Genomic DNA, 18,347 nt, shown 5'->3' on the forward strand with positions numbered 1-18,347 from the left:
CCCCCAGCACACTCAGAGCCGCCTGGAAGCAGAACAAGTTTTTATTGGGGTTCCTCGTCCCACCCCCTCACCCCCCCCACGAGGGGAGGCTGAGAGGAAGGGGGCAAGGAGGGGGGGGGGGGCAGCGCGAGCCCCCCCACACGCCCCTATTACAAAAAAAAAAAAAAAAAGAATAAAATAAAGAGAAAAAAAATAAAAAAATTGGCGTGGGGCGGGGGGGGAGCATAAAATGTGAAGGGGGGTGCGGCGGTGGGGGTTTTGGGGTGGGGGGGGGTCCGGGGGGGTGCTCAGGGCACGGAGAGGTGGAAGGGGCTGTGGGGGACGTGCTGGTCGCCCCACTTGAGCACCAGGACGTAGTCGCCGCGCTCGCGCAGGAGGTAGCCCACGCTGTAGAGTTGGTGGCCCAGGTGCTTCACCACCAGCTCCTCGCACGGCGCCCGCGGGCCCTGCACCCCCACCAGCAGCATGTTGTTCCCTGCGGGGGGGGGAAAAGAGGGTGAGGGGAGGTCCTGAAATATGAGGGGGGGGTCCCTAAAAGAGGGGGGGGGTCCTGAATGAATGGGGGTAGCCCCAAGGGGTTGGCCCTGCTGGGAGGGAGGGCAGAAGCCAAAGAGGGGAAGGGGCACAAAGCAGCCCCCCCCCCCCCAAGCCATTTAACCCCCCCCAGAATTATTTAACCCCCCCTCCCAAATCATTCACCCCCCCAAAGTGAAATAACCCCCCCAAAAATCATTTAACCCTCCCCCCAAATCAATTAAACCCCCCCCAAATAATTTAATGTCCCCACAAAGTCAATTAACCCCCCCCCACGAAGCCATTTACCCCAAACCAAAAAACCCTGAAATCTGGGAGGGACCCCAAAACGGGGGGAGACCCCAAAATATGAAGAGGACCCCGAAAGTGGGGGAGACCCCGAAATGGTGCCGTACCCGCCTTGCTGCAGTCGACGGTGAAGGAATTCTTCTGGCCCACGAAGGCTTTGCTGAGCCCCAGCCCCTTGGCCACCACCTTGGAGGCATCTGAAAATTTGGGGGAGGCCCCGGGGGGGGCCGCTCCCCCTGCCACCGCCGCCGCCGGGGGGGCCGCAGCCATCAGAGGCACCGGGGCCCCCCCCGCGTCCACCAGCACTGAGGAGCTCTCGCGAAGGCTGTGGCTGCTCACTAAGCGGGGACCTGGGGGGGAGAAATGGGGGAAAATGGTGAAATTGGCCCCAAAACGGGCCCTGAAAGGGGAGTGGCGCCCCCCAGAAAACACCTCAAAGGTTCCTGCCCCCCCCCCAGGCTCAGCACAGCCCCCCCAGAGCCCTTCTGTCTTCTGAAGTGCTCCCCAAAACCCCTCCTGGCCCCCCAACCCTGCCCTAAGCCCCCCCATTTCCACCCCAAATCCCCCCTAAATCCCCTCTAACACCCCCTAAACCCCCCCAAATCCCCCCCCAGCCCCCCCGTACCGGTGATCTTGGCCTTGAAGGGGCTGCCGGCGATGTGGTGCGGCCCCCCGAACTTGATGGCGATGAGGTAGCTGCCGGGGGCCATGGGGGTGTAGGTGACGCGGCAGCCCTCGGCGCACTCCTCGCACTCCATCTTCACCTTGGAGGGGCCGTCGATGGTGATGGCCAGCGCCCCCGGGCCCGCCTTCGACGTGTTCACCACGAATTCTGCCGGGGAGCCTGGGGGGGGGGACACGGGGGGGGTTAGGGGGGGTTACAGGGGGGTTTGGGAGGGTTACAGGGGGATTTGAGGGGGTTTGGGGGGGATTTGAGGGGGGATTTGGGGGTTACAGGGGGTTTTGAGGGGGTTTGGGGGGGATTTGGGGGAGATTTGGGGGGGGTTGAGGGGGTTAGGGGGGTTTTGGGGGGATTTGAGGGGGGGTTTGGGGGGGTTAGGGAGGATTTGGGGGGTTTAAAGGGGGCTTTAGGGGTTACAGGGGGGTTTGGGGGGGATTTGGGGGAGATTTAGGGGGGGTTGAGGGGGTTAGGGGGGGATTTGGGGGGGTTGGGGGAGATTTGAGGGGGGTTTAGGGGAATTTGGGGGAGATTTGGGGGGTTACAGGGGGGTTTGGGGGGGATTTGGGGGGGGGTTGGGGGGTTACAGGGGATTAGGGGGGTTTTAAGGGGTTAGAGGGGGTTTTGGGGGGGATTTCCTGACCCCACAAGCCCCCTCTCCCGACCCCATAACGCCCCCACTGACCCCACAAAGCCCCTCCCGACCCCACAAGCCCACCCGAGACCCCCCGAGGAGCCCACCCCGCCCCCATAACGCCCCCCCCCGACCCCATAACACCCCCCCCGACCCCCACAACCCCCCCCCCGCCCCCATACCTGTGGTGCCTCCCTCCAGGCCGGGCCCGTAGGCGGACACGAGCCCGGGGTCCCCGGCCTGCCCCGGCTCCCCCACGCGCACCTTGAAGGGGCTGCCGGGGATGTGGGCGCCGTCGAACTTGACATCGATGGAGTAGACGCCGTTCTCCCGGGGGATGAAGCGCACCGCGTACTTGTCTGGGGGGGGGGAAGGGGGTCAGCACGGACACAGCCCCCCCCCGACACCCCCCCGACCCCAAAAGCAGCCCCCGGGCTCAAGGGGGTCTCAGAAAGGTCGAGGTGTTGGGATCGAGGGGGTGGATGGGGGAGGAGCCCAAAAAAGACCCCAAAAAGACCCCCCCAAACGACCCAAAAAAGACCCCCAAAAAAAGACCCTAAAAAAAGACCCTAAAAAAAAACTCCACAAAAAAAAAAAAAAGACCCAAAAAAAGACCCCCAAAAAAAGAAAGACCTTCCCAAAAAAGACTCCCAAAGAAGGCCCCCAAAAGGACCCCAAAAAAAGACCCCAAATAGACCCCAAAATGACCCAAAAAAGACCCCCAAAAAACCAAAAAAATACCCCAAAAGAAGACCCCCAAAAGACCCCAAAATGACTCCAAATAGACCCCAAAAAGACCCCCAAAAGACCCCCAAAAGACCCCAAAATGACCCCCAAAAAAGACCCCCCCAAAATATAGGGGGCTCCCTAAACCCCCCCATGACCCACAGGACACCCCAAAACCCCAACACAGGGGTTGGGGGGGCACCGAGACCCCCTCCCCACTCCCCAAAAAGCTCCACGGGGTGAGGAGCACTGCGCCCATTCCCCCCCCACCCCATAAAAAAAACCCTCTACGGGGCTTTGGCGGGGTCCTACGGGGCGGGGGGGTGCGGGGGGGTTTTGGGGGGTCCCGGGGGGGTCCCGGGGGGTCCCCTCACCTTCGGTGACCTCGGAGATGTGGCACTCCTCCAGGGCGCCCGAGGGGCTGTGCACTTTGGCGTCCAGCACCCCCTTGGCCCCGTTGAGGCTGACGGCGAAGGAGGCCGGCTGGTGAACCTTCAGGCCCGACTCCTGGGGGGGCAGACACCATCAGGGCCGGGGGGGGCGCCCCCAAATACGCAGCGCCCCCAAAAGGAGCAGGGAGGGGGGAGGAAGGGGAGGAGAGAGGAGGTGTGGGGGGGATGGGGGTCAAACGGCCCCAAAGCCCGGCCTGAACGAACGCGGGGTCTTGCCATAAATAACCCCAAATCCAGGCCTAAATCGACCCTAAATCCTGCCCCTAACAATCCCAAATCCTGCCCCAAATCAACCCCAAAATCCTGCCCCAAACCACCCCGAAATCCTGCCCCTAAACCCTGCCCTAAACGACCCCAAATCCTCCCCAAATCCCCCCAAAATCCTGCCCCAAGTAACCCCAAATCCTGTCCCCAAACCTGCCCCTAATCACCCCAAAATCCCACCCTAAATCACCCCAAAACCACTCCCAAATCCTCTCCAAACAGTCCCGGGGGGGGGCGACCCCCCCCAAAACCCTCCCCCTAAACACCCCTGGGGGCTTCCGCACCCCACAAATCCCCCCCATACACCCGGGGGGGGTCACCCCAAAAAACAACCCCCTGGGGGGGGGGCCCCACACCCCAAAACCCCCCCAGAGGGGATCTGCACCCCAAGATCCCCCCCTGGGGGAGCTCCACACCCCGAGACCCCCCCCGGAGACCCCAAAACCCGGCTCTGGGGATCCCCCAAAATATTTGGGGACATGGGGGTGACCCCAAAAACCACGGGGGGGTCCCCAAAAACACGGGGGGGTCTCGGGGAGGGATTTAGGGTTTTCCCCCCCCCCCCCAGTCCCACCCAGCACCCCACTTACCTTATGGGGCCGCGGGGCTCAGCGGGGCAGAACGGGGGTCCCGGCCCCCGCTTTTGGGGTGCGGGGGGGGCCCTGGGGGGCCCGTTCTGCCCCGCTGAGGCCCGGCTGACCCCGGTGGCCCCCACCCCAAAAATTTTTGGGGGGGGGGGGAGGGCTGTTAATAGCCTTTAAAAGAGGCACGGGAGAAGAGCCCTGGGGGGGCGCCCGGGCACCGCAGGGACCCCACCACCCCCTATGGAGCTGTGCTGACCCTACAGGCACCCCTAAACCCCATTGGGGCCCTATAGGGACCCCTAAACCCCACTGGGACCCTATAGGCACCCCTAAACCCCATTGGGACCCTATAGGCACCCCTAAACCCCACTAGGGTCCTATAGAGCTGTGCTGACCCTATAGGCACTCCTAAACCCCACAGGGGCCCTATGGAGCTGGGGTGACCCTTGAGGCCCTATGGAGGCCCCACTAGAGGCCCTATGGAGCCCTAAGGAAGCCCTATAGAGGTTCTCCTGCTCCCGGTGGCCCTACAGAGGCCCTATGGAGCCCTAAGGAAGCCCTATAGAGGTTCTCCTGCTCCCGGTGGCCCTACAGAGGCCCTATAGAGCCCTAAGGATTCCCTATAGAGGCTCTCCTGCTCCCGGAGGCCCTACAGAGGCCCTATAGAGCCCTAAGGATTCCCTATAGAGGTTCTCCTGCCCCTGGAGGTCCTATGGAGTCCCTATTACACATCCTATGGAGGCTCTATTGAGCCCTATGGAGGTTCTCCTGCCCTATAGAGTCCCTCTGGAGGCCCTATAAAGCCCTATTGAGCCCTATGGAGCCCCTCCTGTCCCAGAGGCCCTGTAGAGCCCCTACAGGGACCCTGTAGAGGTCCTGTAGAGGCCGTGGAGCTCTGCAGAGGCATTATGGATGCCCTATAGAGGTCCTCCTGCCCTGGAGGCCCTATAGAGTCCCTATGGAGGCCCTATAGAGGTCCTCCTGCCCTCTGGAGGCCCTATAGAGGCCCTATTGAGCCCTATGGAGGCCCTATAAAGCCCTATAGAGCCCTACAGAGGTTCTCCTGCCCCGGAGGCCCTATAGAGGCCCTACTGAGCCGTATAGAGGCCCTATTGAGCCCTATGGAGGCCCTATGGAGCCCCTCCTGCCCAGGAGGCCCTATAGAGTCCCTATTGAGCCCTCTGGAGGCCCTATAAAGCCCTATAGAGCCCTCTGGAGGTTCTTCTGCCCTCTGGAGGCCCTATTGAGCCCTCTGGAGGCCCTATAAAGCCCTATAAAGCCCTATAGAGCCCTATAGAGCCCTATGCAGCCCCTCCTGCCCTACAGAGCCCCCCGAGAGCCCCTATAGAGGTTCTCCTTCCCTCCGGAGGCCCTATAGAGCCCTATAAAGCCCTATAGAGCCCTGTGGAGGTTCTCCTGCCCCCCGAGAGCCCCTGTAGCGCCCGTGGGTGCCGTGCGAGCCGTGCGGGGCCTTCTCCCGGTGCCTCACCTGAAGGCTAGAAACAGTGAGGCGCCGCGCCGCGTCGCAGGGCGAGGAGGCCGACACCACGAAGGGGCTGTCGGGGACGTGCTCCTCGTTGAACTTCACCGACACCTCGTAGTCGCCTGCGGGGCAGCGGGGCAGTTAACGGGGCGCTCATGGGGCGTCCTTAATGGGGTGTCATTAATGGGGTGCTCGGGGGCAGGGTTCATTTAATGGGGTGTCGTTAATGGGGTCCTTAACAGGGCGCTCGGGAATGGGGTGTCGTTAATGGGACTCCTTAATGGGGCGCTCGGGAACATCCCTTAATGGGGATGAGGTTACCAGGATTAACAGGGATAGGATTAATGGGGTTGATGGGGACGGGATTAACGGGGATGAAGTCACCAGGATTACCAGGGACGGGACTAGTGGGATTAGCGGGGACGGGATTAGTGGGATTAGCAGGGACAGGATTAATGGGGACAGGATTAATAGGGTTAACGGGGACAGGATTAATGGGGATGAAGTCACCAGGATTAGCGGGGACGGGACTAGTGGGATTAGTGGGGACAGGATTAGGGGACACGAGGTTACTGGGGTTAACGGGGACGGGATTAACGGGGATGAAGTCACCGGGATTAGCGGGGACGGGATTAGTGGGATTAGCAGGGTCGGGATTACCGGGCCCCCGTACCGGGCTCCTGCACCACGTAGGAGACGCCGCAGGAGCCGTCCTTGCGGTCCTCGAAGGCGATCTCGGCCTTGCTGGGCCCCTCCACGGCGATGGAGAGCCCCCCGGCCCCCGCCTCGCGCGTCCAGATGCTGAATTCGGCTGGGGGGGGCACGGGGGGGTCAGGGGGGCGCCCCCACAGGGGCTGGGGGCACCCCCGGGTAGGTTTTGGGGTGCCCCCGGGGGGGTTTTGGGGCCCTCAAAGGGCTGGGGGTGCCCCTGAGGGGGTTTTGGGGTGCCTGGAGTAGGTTTGGGGGCACCCCGGGTGGGTTTTGGGGTGTCTTTGGGGCCTCTTAACGACCCCAAACTCCCCTCTTTTCCCCCAACCCGCCGGGGCTGGTTTTGGGGCACATTTGGGGAGTTTTGGAGACCCCAAGCCCCCCCTGGGGCTGGTTTTGGGGCACATTTGGGAACTTTCGGAGACCCCAAACCCCTCTCTTTATGCTCCCAGCCCCCTGGGGCTGGTTTTGGGGCACCTTTGGGGACTTTTGGAGACCCCACTCCCCCCATACCCCCCCAGGGACAGGCTTTGGCTTCTCGGGGCCATTTTTGGGCCACGTTTTGGGCCTTTTAAATCCCTCTTTGCCCCCCGACCCCATTTCCTCGTACCCCCCCACCCCAAAACTCACCTGGCACTCCGGCCTCGGCCCTCTCGAGGCCGGGCCCCCCGGCGCGCACCTTGTGGGCCCCCCCCTCGCCCAGGGGGCCGACGGTGAACTGGAAGGGGCTGCCGGGGACGTGCTGCCCCCGGTGGTCCTTGACGCTCACCGAGTGCCCCCCCGTCTCGCTGGGGACGAAGCGGATGCTGTAGGCGCCCCCCCCCTCGCCCTCCAGCACCTGCGCCGCCGTCGTCTGCCCCGAGGGGCCCGTCACCAGCGCCGTCAGCTCGTGGGGGCTGAGATCTGGGGGGGGGGGGAGAGATTGGGGGGTTAAAAGGGGGTTTGGGGGGGTTAAAGGAGGTTTGGGGGGAGATTTGAGGGGTTAAAGGGGGCTATTTGCCCCGAGGGGCCCGTCACCAGCGCCCTCAGCTCGTGGGGGCTGAGATCTGGGGGGGGGGGGGGAGAGATTGGGGGGTTAAAAGGGGGGTTGGGGGGGTTAAAAGGGGGTTTGGGGGGACAGTTATGGGGTTTGGGGGCTTTAGGGGGCATTAAAGGGAGTTTGGGGGGGTTAAAGGGGGTTTAAAGGGGGATTTGGGGGGGTTTATGGGGTCAGGAGGGAGTTAAAGGGGGGGTTGTGGGGGTAAAAGGGGGCTTGGAGGGGGTTTAGGGGGCTAAAGGGGGGTTAAAAGGGGGGTTGGGGGCATTAAAGGGGGCGTTGGGGACAGTTTTGCCCCCCCCAGTGCCATTTTGCCTCCACCAGGACAATTTTGCCCCTTCCCAGGGCCATTTTACCCCCCCCAGGGCCATTTTACCCTCCTCTGGGACCATTTTGCCCCCTCCCCAGGCCAGTTTTCCCCCCCCCAGGGCCATTTTTCCCCCCCCCGGGGCATTTCCCCCCCCTCACCGGGCATCTTGAGGCTGAGGTCGCAGGCGGTGCCCACGCTGGCCTCGGGGGGGGCGCGGCGGCGGCGCGTGATGCTCTCCTTCACCCGGCCCTCGCCCGTCACCTTCACCGAGAACGGGCTCCCTGCGGGGGGGAGGGGGGGTCACCGGGGGGCAGGAACCCCCAGGAACCCCCAGGAACCCCAGTACGACCTCCCAGTGCCCCTAGCTCTCCCAGTAAGGCCTCCCAGTGCTCCCAGTACCCACCAGGGATGTGCTGGTTGCCAAACTTGACAGCGATGATGTAGCTGCCGGGCTCGGTGGGGCAGTATGGCCCCCAGTACCTCCCATAAAGCCCCCAGTATGACCTCCCAGTGCCCCCAGCTCTCCCAGTATGGCCTCCCAGTGCTCCCAGTACCCACCGGGGACGTGCTGGTCACCAAACTTGACGGCGATGATGTAGTTGCCGGGCTCAGTGGGGCAGTATGGCCCCCAGTACCCCCAATATGGCCCCCCAGCTCCCCCAGTATGGCCCCCTAGTACCCCAGTAAGGCCTCCCAGTGCTCCCAGTACCCACCGGGGACGTGCTGGTCACCGAACTTGACGGCGATGATGTAGTTGCCGGGCTCGGTGGGGCAGTATGCCACGCGGCAGGTGCCGTCCTCCAGCTCCTCGGTGGTGATGTCCACCTTGCTGGGCCCCTCGATGGACAGGCTGAGCCCGCCGTACCCTGGGGACGGTCACGTCAGCAGGGTTGGGACCCCCAAATAACCCCCCAAAAAGACCCGAAACCCCTTAAAAAGACCCGAAACCCCCCAAATAAAAGGGCCGGGGGTCTCGTACCGGCGTCGCGGGTGTCGATGGTGAAGTGGGAGGGCTGGAAGGTGCGGCCCTCGCGCAGCCCCGGCCCCGTCAGGCGCACGCGGCTGGCGTCGCCCAGCTCGGCCTGGCTGATGGTGACGGCCACGGGGCTGCGCGCCAGCGGCTGCCCCCCCCCGCGAGATGTGCACCAGGTGCTCGCCCACCTCCTGCGGCACGAAGGAGATGCCTGGGGGGACAAAGGGGGGGGGCGGCGGGGTGAGGAAGACCCCCCCGGAGCCGTGGGTCCGTAGCCCCATGTGGTCCTGTCGCTGTTTTTCCTGTATTTCTGTGCCCCCCCCGTTCCCAAATTGCCCTGTCCCCGTGTTTCTGTGCCCCCCCCATTGCCCTATTTCCCTGTCCCTATAAATTCCTGTCCCCCCACCCCCACATTTCCATGCCCCCCACCCCTACATCTCCCCATCCCCATGTCCCCCCCATGTGCCCCCCCCATCCCCATGTCCCCATATCTCCTTATCTCCCCGTCCCCATCCCCCTGTGCCCCCCCAACACCCCCATGACCCCCACACACACCCTCGTGCCCCCCCCATGTCCCCACGTCCCCCCTGTGCCCCCCATGTGCCCCCCATGTCCCTACATCTCCCCACACCCCCCCATCTCCCCATCCCCATCTCCCTATCCCCATCTCCCCACACCCCCCCACACCCCCCCACGCCCCCCCACGCCCCCCCCACCCCCTTATGCCCCCCCCCCACCCACCGAGGTGCCCGTTGCGCAGGCGTTTGAGCTGGCAGGGCTCCTTGCGGCCCGAGGGCGCGGTGACGGTGGCGGCCAGCTGGCTCAGGTCGCTCTCGCCGATGTCCAGCGGGATGTCGGCCGACGCGCCCACCTTCAGGTGCGACAGCCGCAGGCTGTCGTCCCCTGCGGGACCCCAGACCCAATTAGGGGAGGGGGCAGCCCCGGGAGCCTCGCAGGGACCCCTCGGTGTGGCCCCGAGGCTCCAGGAGCAGCCCCAGGCCCCTTTTAGGGACCCCTCGGTGTGGCCCCGAGGCTCTGGGGGCAGCCCCAGACCCCTTTTAGGGACACCAGGATAGGGCTGGGGACCCCCAGAGTGGCCCCAAGAGCCCAGGGGCAACCCCAGGCCCCTTTTAGGGACCCTCACAATAGGGCTGGGGTCACACTGTGGGTCCCCAAGAGCCTGGGGACAGCCCCAGGACCCTTTTAGGGATCCCCAGAGTGGGTCTCTCTCTTTTAGAGACCCCAGGGCTCTCCCAGGCCCCTTTTAGTGACCCCAGGGCCCCCCCAGGCCCCCTTTAGAGACCTCAGGGCCCCCCCAGCCCCCCTTTAGCGACCCCAGGCCCCCAGTAGGAAGCTCCTGGAGCCCCCAGGCCCCCCGGGGGACGGTCCCAGCGCCCCCCCCGGCCCCATTCAGCCCCCCCAGCGCCCCGTACCGGTGATGCGTGCGGTGAAGGGGCTGCCGGCGATGTGCTTGTCGTTGTACTTGACCACGATGCTGTAGTCCCCGGGCAGCACGGGCAGGTAGGACACGCTGCAGGTGCCGTCCTGGTTGTCCGTGCAGCTGATCTCCGCCTTGGACGGGCCCTCCACGGCCAACGACAGCCCGCCTGGGGGGGGCCAACGAGTCAGGGGGGGGGCTAAATAACTCGGGGACCCCCCCGGGGGGCCGCACTCACCCTCGCCAGCGTCCTTGGTGTTGACGGTGAAGGTGGCCGGCTTGTTGACCGTGCCGTGGATGAGCCCGGGGCCGTAGGCGGTGACGTGGCCGCTGTTGACGTAGTCGACGTAGAACTGCAGGGGGCTGCCTGTAAGGAGGGGGGGCACATTTTGGGGTTAAAAACGGGCTGTTGGGGTGTGCGGGGGGCTGAGGGGGGGTCGCGGCCCCCACCTGGGATGTGCATGGTGTCGTAGCGGATGTCCATCTCGTGCAGGCCGGCCTCGGTGGGGGCGAAGCGCACGGTGACGGTGCCGTCCTTGTTGTCCGTGATGTCCGGCTTGGCCACCTTGCCCGACGGCATGCGCACCTCGCCTGGGGGGGGGGGCACGGGGGGGGTTAAATGGGGTCTGGGGGGGGTGTGTGTGGGGGGTAGGGGGGTGTAGGGGGGGATTTGGGGGGGTTTGGGGGGGTAGGGGGGCGTGGGAGGTATCAGACGGGGTACTGGGGGTGCTGAGGTTGTTTCGGGGAAGGGCTGGGTTGGAAGGGGGGGGGAAAATGGTCTGGGGACCCCACCCAAAGGGGACACCCCCCCATGGGGACAACCCCCCCTTGAGGACCCCTTCATTTTCCCCCAAAGACCCCCCCAAACCCCCCATTTTCCCATGAAGATCCCCCCCGAACCCCCCCATTTCCCCCGGAGGACCCCCCATTTCCCCATAGCCCCCCCCCCCAAAGACCCCCTCCCCTATTTCCCCCCAGAACCCCCCCCACAGGACCCCCAGAAGCTCGGGGACCTCCCCAGGAACCCTAGGGGGAGACCCCAAACCCCCCCCAAACCCCGGGGGGGTCCCAAAACCACCCCGTGGGACCCCAAACCTCCCCCAACCCCCGGGGGGGGACCCCAAATCCCCCGGGGGGGGTCCCAAAGCCCCCCCCCGAGCCCCCCCAACCCCGGGGGGGTCCCCAAAAGCCCCCCCTCACCGGTGATGTCGCCCTTCTTGATGGTGAAGGGGATGACGAGGTCGAAGGGGCGCAGCCCGGCCATGTCCAGCCCGTTAACGCCCAGCAGCGGGCGGTCGGTGGCCTGGGGGCAGTAATTAGGGCGGGGTAATTAATGAGGGAATGTGGCGATTCGTTAGGGGACGGGGCGGTTAATTAGGGATGGGGTGGTTAATGAGGGGACGGGGCGATTCATTAGGGGACGAGGTGATTCCTCAGGGATGGGGCAATCTGTGAGGGGACAGGGCAATTAGGGACGGGATCATTAATTAGGGGATGGGGCAATTAATGAGGGGCAGGCACCTGACACACCCCTTACACACTCCCTGCTCACCTTACACCCCCCTTACACACTCCCTACTCACTTTACACCCCCCTTACACACTCCCTGCTCACCTTACACACCCCTTACACACTCCCTACTCACACTACACCCCTTACACACTCCCTACTCACCTTACACCCCCTTACACACTCCCTACTCACCTTACACCCCCCTTACACACTCCCTACTCACCTTACACCCCCTTACACACTCCCTACCCACCTCACACCCCCTTACACACTCCCTGCTCACCTTACACCCCCCTTACACACTCCCTGCTCACCTTACACCCCCCTTACACACTCCCTGCTCACACTACACCCCCCTTACACACTCCCTGCTCACCTTACACCCCGCTTACACACTCCCTACTCACCTTACACCCCCCTTACACACTCCCTACTCACCTTACACCCCCCTTACACACTCCCTACTCACTTTACACCCCCCTTACACCACTCCCTACTCACCTTACACCCCCCTTACACACTCCCTACCCACCTCACACCCCCCTTTCCACCCCCCTCCCGCCCCCCCCACCCCCTTTCCCCACTCACCATGACCTGGAAGGGGCTGTTGGGGATGTGCTCTCCTCCGAAGCGCACGCAGATGACGTACTTGCCGGGCTGGGGGGCGGTGTAGAAGACGTCGAAGGTGCCGTCGGCGTTCTCCACCACGTCCACGTCGGCCTCGGAGCCGTCGGGGGTGCGCACGGTGCAGGTCACCTTGCCCTTGCCCGCCGCCTTGGCGTCCACCGTGATCACCGTCTGCTCGCCCAGCTGGATGGTGGGGCCCAGGCCCGGCCCTGCGCGGCGCACGGGGAGGGGTCGGTGGGGTTCGATTCGGGGAGGGGGGCGCGGCGGGATGATGGTTGGGGGGGTTCGGGGTGAAAAAAGGACATTCCCGGGGCCCTCTTCCCGAAAAAAGCGACGTTCCGGGGGCTGCTCCACCCGGAATAATGCATTTTAGGTGTCCTCCCCCCCAGAAAAAATACGTTTTGGGGTGTCGCCCCCGAGAAAAATTATGTTTTGGGGTCTCCCCCACAAGAAAAATTACGTTTTGGGCGGTTCAGGATGAAAAAATTACATTTGGGGGGGATTCAACCCTAAAAAACTACGTTTGGGGGCCTCTTCCCCCCAAAATTACATTTTGGGAGTCCTCCCCCCTAGAAAAATGTGTTCTGGGGTCTCTCCCCCCAGAAAAATACATTTTAGGGTCTTCTCCCCCCCCCAGAAATCTATGGTTTGGGGTCTCCCCCCTGAGAAAAACGATGTTTTGGGGGATTCAGCCCCAAAATGCTATGTTTTGGGGGATTCAGCCCCCCCAGAAAATGTGTTTTGGGGTCCCTTTTCCCCAAAATTCTACATTTGGGGGGTCTTCAGCCCCCAGAAAAACACATTTTGGGGTCTCCCGCGTGCACCCCCCCCCGCCAAGCGAGCCATGCCGTGAGCTTACCTAAGCCGTGACCTCCGATGGAGACTAGAGCGTGGGCGAGAAGGGGGGGGATTTGGGGGGAAATTTGGGGAGGGGGGAATATTTGGGGACGGGGGGGATTTGGGGAAGGGTTTGGGGAAGGATTGAGGGGATTTGGGGGGGATTTGGGAGGGATATGGGTGCATTTGGGGGGGATTTGAGGGCATTTGGGGGGGGGTTGGGGATGATTTCGGGGGGATATAGGGGTTGGGGGGGTTGGGGTGGATATGGGGGTCGAGGGGGGTTTTGGGGGGGGATATTGGGATTGAGGGGGGGTTTGGGGGGATATAGAGGGTGGAGGGGGGATTTTGGGGTGGATATCGGGGGGTTGAGGGGGGATTTGGGGGTGAATACGGGGGATTGGGGGGGTTTGGGGGAGATATTGGGATTGAGGGGGGTTTGGAGGGGATATTGGGGACAAGGGAGGTTTTGGGGTGGATATGGGGGGTTTTGGGGTGGGTATAGGTTTTTTGGGGGTGGATTTTGGGGTGGATACAGGGGTGGGGGGTGCGGGGGGGTGGGCAGAGAAGCAAGAAATCCAGTGAGACACACGTGCCGACACCCCAACCCCCCCCCAACCCCCCCAAATTAACAAAAACATGCCCCAACCCCCCCTTTTAACCCTAAACCCCCCCCAAACCCCCCCAAAAAAACCCCTCAGTGCCCTGGCTGTGAGCGGGTGGCTGGGCGCGGTGGCTGCGTCCCCAAATCCCAAAGCCTCCCAAAGTGCCCCAAAGTGCCCCGAAGTGTCCCAAAGCCTCCCCAAGTGTCCCAAAGTCTCCCAAAGCGTCCCCAAAACGCGTCACCCCCCCCGGGGGGGCTCACCGGTGACGGTGCACTTGCTGGCGTCGCCGGCGGGCACGGCGCGGATGCGGTAGGGGGAGTAGGGGATCTCGTCGCCCCCGTACTTGATGAGGATGGTGTAGCGCCCCGTGGTGTCGGGCACGTAGGACACGGTGTAGGTCCCGTCCCCGTTGTCCCGGATCGACGCCTTCTTCGGCTTCCCCTCGGGGTCCTGGGGGAGGGGCATCGGGGGGGGGGATTAGGGGGGGGTTACCCCAAGGGGGTGTCCTCTGGGGGTTGCTTTTTGGCCCTGTCCTGGTCTCAATCCCGATGTCTTTGTCGCCATCCTAACCCCAGTCCCAAAATCTTTATCCCCATCGTAATCTCAATCCCAATATCTTTATCCCAATCTCAATCCCAATGTCTTTATCCTCATCCTAACCCCAATCCCAATGTTTTTGTCACCATCCTCATCTCAATCCCAAAATCTTTATCCTCATTCTAATCTCAATCCCAATGTCTTTATCCCCATCCCAACCCCAATCCCAAAATCTTTATCCCCATCCTCATCTCAATCCCAATGTCCTTATCCCCACCCTAACCCCAATCCCAATGTCTTTATCCCCATCCTGCTCTCAGTCCTGGTGCTTGTCCCCATCCCTGGCCCCTCCCCGTGTCCCCAATCCCCCCCCCAGTGCCCCCAAACCCCTTCCCATGCCCCCAATCCCCCCCCAGTGTCCCCAATCCCGTCCCCAGTGTCCCCAATCGCCCCCCCAGTGCCCCCAATCCCCCCCCAGTGTCTCCAAACCCCCTCCCCGTGTCCCCAATCCCCCCCAGTGCCCCCAGTCCCCCTCCCAGTGCCCCCAGTGCCCCCAGTGCCCCTGACCGTGATCTGCACGGCCAGCAGCCCCTCGCCCGCGTCCTTGGCGTCGATGGTGAACTCGACGGGCAGGCTGGCGGGGACGCCGGTGGTGTTCAGCCCTGGGCCGCTCGCCCGCACCTTGCTGGCGTCGTGCGTGGGCAGAGCCTTCACCTTGAAGGGGCTGAGACGAAAAGGGGGGTCAGACGGCCCCAGAAAGGCCCCCCCAGCCCTAAAAAGCACCCCCCGGACACAAAAAGGCACCGTCTGGACCCAAAACGCCTGCCCGGGGCTGCCCACCTGCACCCTGCTGGTGTCATGCGTGGGCAGTGCCTTCAGCTTGAAGGAGTTGAGAGGGGCAGGGGGAGGTCAGACGGCCCCAAAAAGCCCCCCCCGACCCCAAAAAGGCCCCTCTGGTCCCAAAAAGCCCCCCTGGTCCCAAAAAGACACCGAAGGCTCCAAAAAAACCCATCCCAGGGCTGCTGTCCCGTGTCATGCATGGGCAGCGCCTTCACCTTGAAGGGGCTGAGAGGGGCAGGGGGGGGTCAGCCGGCCCCCAAAAGCCCCCCCCGGCCCCAAAAAGGTTCCCCCTGTCCCCAAAAAGCCCCCCCAGCTGACCTGCGGGGCACCTCCTCGTCCCCGTAGCGCACGGAGATGCTGTAGGGCCCCTCTCGGGACGGGACGTAGCTGACGGTGCGCGTCCCGTCCCCGTTGTCCGTCACCTCCACCGGCTCCACCACGCCTGGGGGGGCAATGGAATGGGGTCAGGGTCCTGAGCGCCCCCCCCAACCTCCCCCCAAAGACCTCCCAAACCCCCCCAAACCCCCCAGATTTCCCCCAAACAAACCAAAATCCCCCCAAGAGCCCCCCAAAACCCCCCTAAACACCCTCCAACCCTCCCAAATCCCCCCAAGAACACCCCAAGCCCCCCCAAGAACAATCAAAATCCCCCAAGAACCGCTAAATATCCCCTCAAAATCCCCCAAGAACCCCCCAAACCCCCCCAACCCCTCCCCAAAACCCCCCAAACCCCCCAACCCCCCCCAAACCCCCCAAAACCTCCTCAAGAACAATCAAAATCCCCCAAGAACCCCCAAGAGCTCCCCAAAATCTCCCCAGAAGCCCCCCAAGCCCACCAAGGACCCCCCCAAACTCCCAAAATCCCCCCAAGAACCCCCCAAAATCCCCCCAAATCCCCCCAACCCCCCCTGCCCCCCCACCTTTGGGCCCCTGCACTTTGACATCCAGCTCTGCCAGGCCGGCCTTGCTGGCGTCGACGGTGAAGCTCTGGGGCACGTTGGCTCGCACGGCGCCCGCCGTCAGCCCCGGCCCCGCGCACTTGACCTTGGCGGGGTCCAAGGGGGGGGCCACGGGCACCTGGAAGGGGCTGCCGGGCACCGGGACCCCCCCGTAGGTGACGTTGAGGCTGTAGGTGCCGGGCTCGGTGGGGACGTAGTGCACGGAGCAGCTGCCGTCCTTGTTGTCGGTGCACGACATCTTGGCCTCCGACGGGCCCTCCACCGCCAGGCCCAGCCCGCCCGTGCCCGCGCCGCTGTGATATTGGGGGGGGGGGGACACGGGGGGGTTATTGGGGGGTCCTCCAGGGGTTTGGGGGGGGTGGGGGGCAAGGGGAGGGGATGGGAAGAGAGGGGAGGGGGGTTTGGGGGGTTAGAGGGGGAATAGGGGGCAGTGGGGGGGATTGGGGGAGGGATTTGGGGGCTCTGGGGGGGTCATGGGGACACGGGGGGGTTATTGGGGGGGTTCTCCAGGGGTTTGGGGGGGTTGGGGGGTGAGGGAAGGTGGTGGGAGGGGGGTTTGGGGGGTTAGAGGGGGAAAAGGGGAAGGGTTGGGGGGCATTGGGGACAAGGATTCGGAACGAGAGCCCCCCAACCCAAGCTTTTAGGGTCCCGGTTCCCCCTTTAGGCCCCCTCCCCGATCCTTTAGGGTCCCCCCGCCCCCCCAGGACCCCCCCGGTTTCGGGGTGCGGGCTCACCGCGTCTCGACGGTGAAGGTGTTGGGGCGGTTGGCGGTGCCGCTCTGGATGCCGGGGCCGTGGACGCGGACGCGCGCGGGGTCGCAGCCCTCGGTGACGGGGACGCGGAAGGGGCTGCGGGGCACGGCGCTGCCCCCGTACGTCACCTCCACCGTGTGCACGCCTGGGGGGGCGACGGGGGTCACGGGGGGGCACAAACACCAAAACCACAAACACCAAAACCACAAATCCAAACCCCAAACCCCAAAACCCCAATCAGATGGCACCAGGGGGACCCCAAAACCCAAATCCGAAACCCCAAATCCCAAACCCCGATCAGATGTCACCAGGGGGTCCCCAAACCCCCAAACCCAAACCCCAAAACCCAAAACCTCAAACCCAAGCCCCAAATCCCAAACCCCAATTGGATGGCACCGGGGGTCCCCAAACCCCATCCGGACATCACGGGGGGTCCCCACACCCCAAAAACCCCAAACAGACGGACAGAGGGACGGACAGAGGGACAGACCTTCCTCGTAGGGGGTGTACTCCACGCGGTAGGTGCCGTCGCCGCGGTCGTCCACGAAGGTTTCGGTGGTGCCCCCCGAGGGGTTGGTGACGCGCGCCTTCAGCTGCGGCCCCCCCGGGCCCCCCCCGGCCTTGCCCAGCGCCCGCGCGTCCACCTCAAACTCAGTCACTGCCTCCCGGAAAACGCCTGGGGGGGGGACACGGGGAGGTGGGACCCCCGGCCTCCCATGGGACCCCCCAGGGCTCTGGTGGGACCCCCCAGTCTCCTGTGGGACCCCCCCGGGCTCCACTGGGACCCCTGGGCTCTGGTGGGACACCCCCGGGCTCAAAATCTCAAGATTTTGGGGATGGGACCGGGAAAGGGAGGCCGATGGTTGGGTTTGAAGATCTTGGGGGTCTCCTCCAGCCTCAAAAACCCAAAATTTTTGGGATGAGACTGGGAAACTGAGGCTGAGAGTTGGGTTTGAAGACCTTGGGGGTTTCCTCCAGCCTCAAAAACTCTAAAATGCTAAAATTTGGGGTTGGAATGGGGTGGGGGAGGCCAATGATTGGGTTTGAGGACCTTGGGGGTCTCCTCCAGCCTCAAAAACCCAAAACTTCAGGGATGGGACCAGGAAACTGAGGCTGAGAGTTGGGTTGAGGACCTTGGAGGTCCTCCATCCTCAACAACCCCACAACGCTAAAATCGACGCCGCCAGCCGCGCCGCAGACCCCCTCACCCCCCCCAGCCCCCCTTTTTCCCCCCCACCTCCCCCCATTCCCCCCCCTCCCCCCCCAGCCCCCCTTTTTCCCCCCCAACTCCCCCCATTTCCCCCCCAACTCCCCCCATTTCCCCCCCCTCGCCCCCTTTTTCCCCCCCAACTCCCCCCATTTCCCCCTCCCACACCCCCTTTTTCCCCCCAACTCCCCCCATTCCCCCCCTCACCCCCCCCCAGCCCCCTTTTTCCCCCCCACCTCCCCCCATTCCCCCCCCCCACCCCCCCCACCTCCCCCCATTCCCCCCCTCACCCCCCCCAGCCCCCTTTTTCCCCCCCAACTCCCCCCATTCCCCCCCCCCACCCCATATCCCCCCCCTCACCC

General features: G+C 64.0%; 1 protein-coding gene across 1 annotated transcript in view; it reads right to left on the reverse strand.

The window, feature by feature from the left end:
• Positions 1-25: 25 nt before the first annotated feature.
• Positions 26-18,347, reverse strand: part of LOC309891450 (filamin-A-like) — a gene marked incomplete at its 5' end in the record, with an annotated part of 28,457 nt that continues 10,135 nt past the window's right edge. Inside the window, 25 exon segments of the mRNA XM_082785818.1 lie at positions 26-475; positions 930-1,172; positions 1,448-1,666; positions 2,318-2,494; positions 3,236-3,368; positions 5,651-5,766; positions 6,318-6,455; positions 6,983-7,255; positions 7,857-7,979; positions 8,412-8,564; positions 8,678-8,819; positions 8,821-8,882; positions 9,413-9,574; positions 10,105-10,278; positions 10,348-10,476; positions 10,560-10,700; positions 11,310-11,412; positions 12,210-12,457; positions 13,108-13,131; positions 13,951-14,140; positions 14,795-14,951; positions 15,386-15,509; positions 15,988-16,319; positions 16,761-16,923; positions 17,269-17,454. Of these exon segments, the coding sequence (XP_082641944.1) occupies positions 288-475; positions 930-1,172; positions 1,448-1,666; positions 2,318-2,494; positions 3,236-3,368; positions 5,651-5,766; positions 6,318-6,455; positions 6,983-7,255; positions 7,857-7,979; positions 8,412-8,564; positions 8,678-8,819; positions 8,821-8,882; positions 9,413-9,574; positions 10,105-10,278; positions 10,348-10,476; positions 10,560-10,700; positions 11,310-11,412; positions 12,210-12,457; positions 13,108-13,131; positions 13,951-14,140; positions 14,795-14,951; positions 15,386-15,509; positions 15,988-16,319; positions 16,761-16,923; positions 17,269-17,454 (4,100 nt within the window). The 3' untranslated portion in view covers positions 26-287.

The sequence above is a fragment of the Aythya marila genome (genome assembly GCF_965140915.1).
Source record: "Aythya marila genome assembly, contig: HAP1_HAP1_SCAFFOLD_867, whole genome shotgun sequence".
NCBI lineage: Eukaryota > Metazoa > Chordata > Aves > Anseriformes > Anatidae > Aythya > Aythya marila.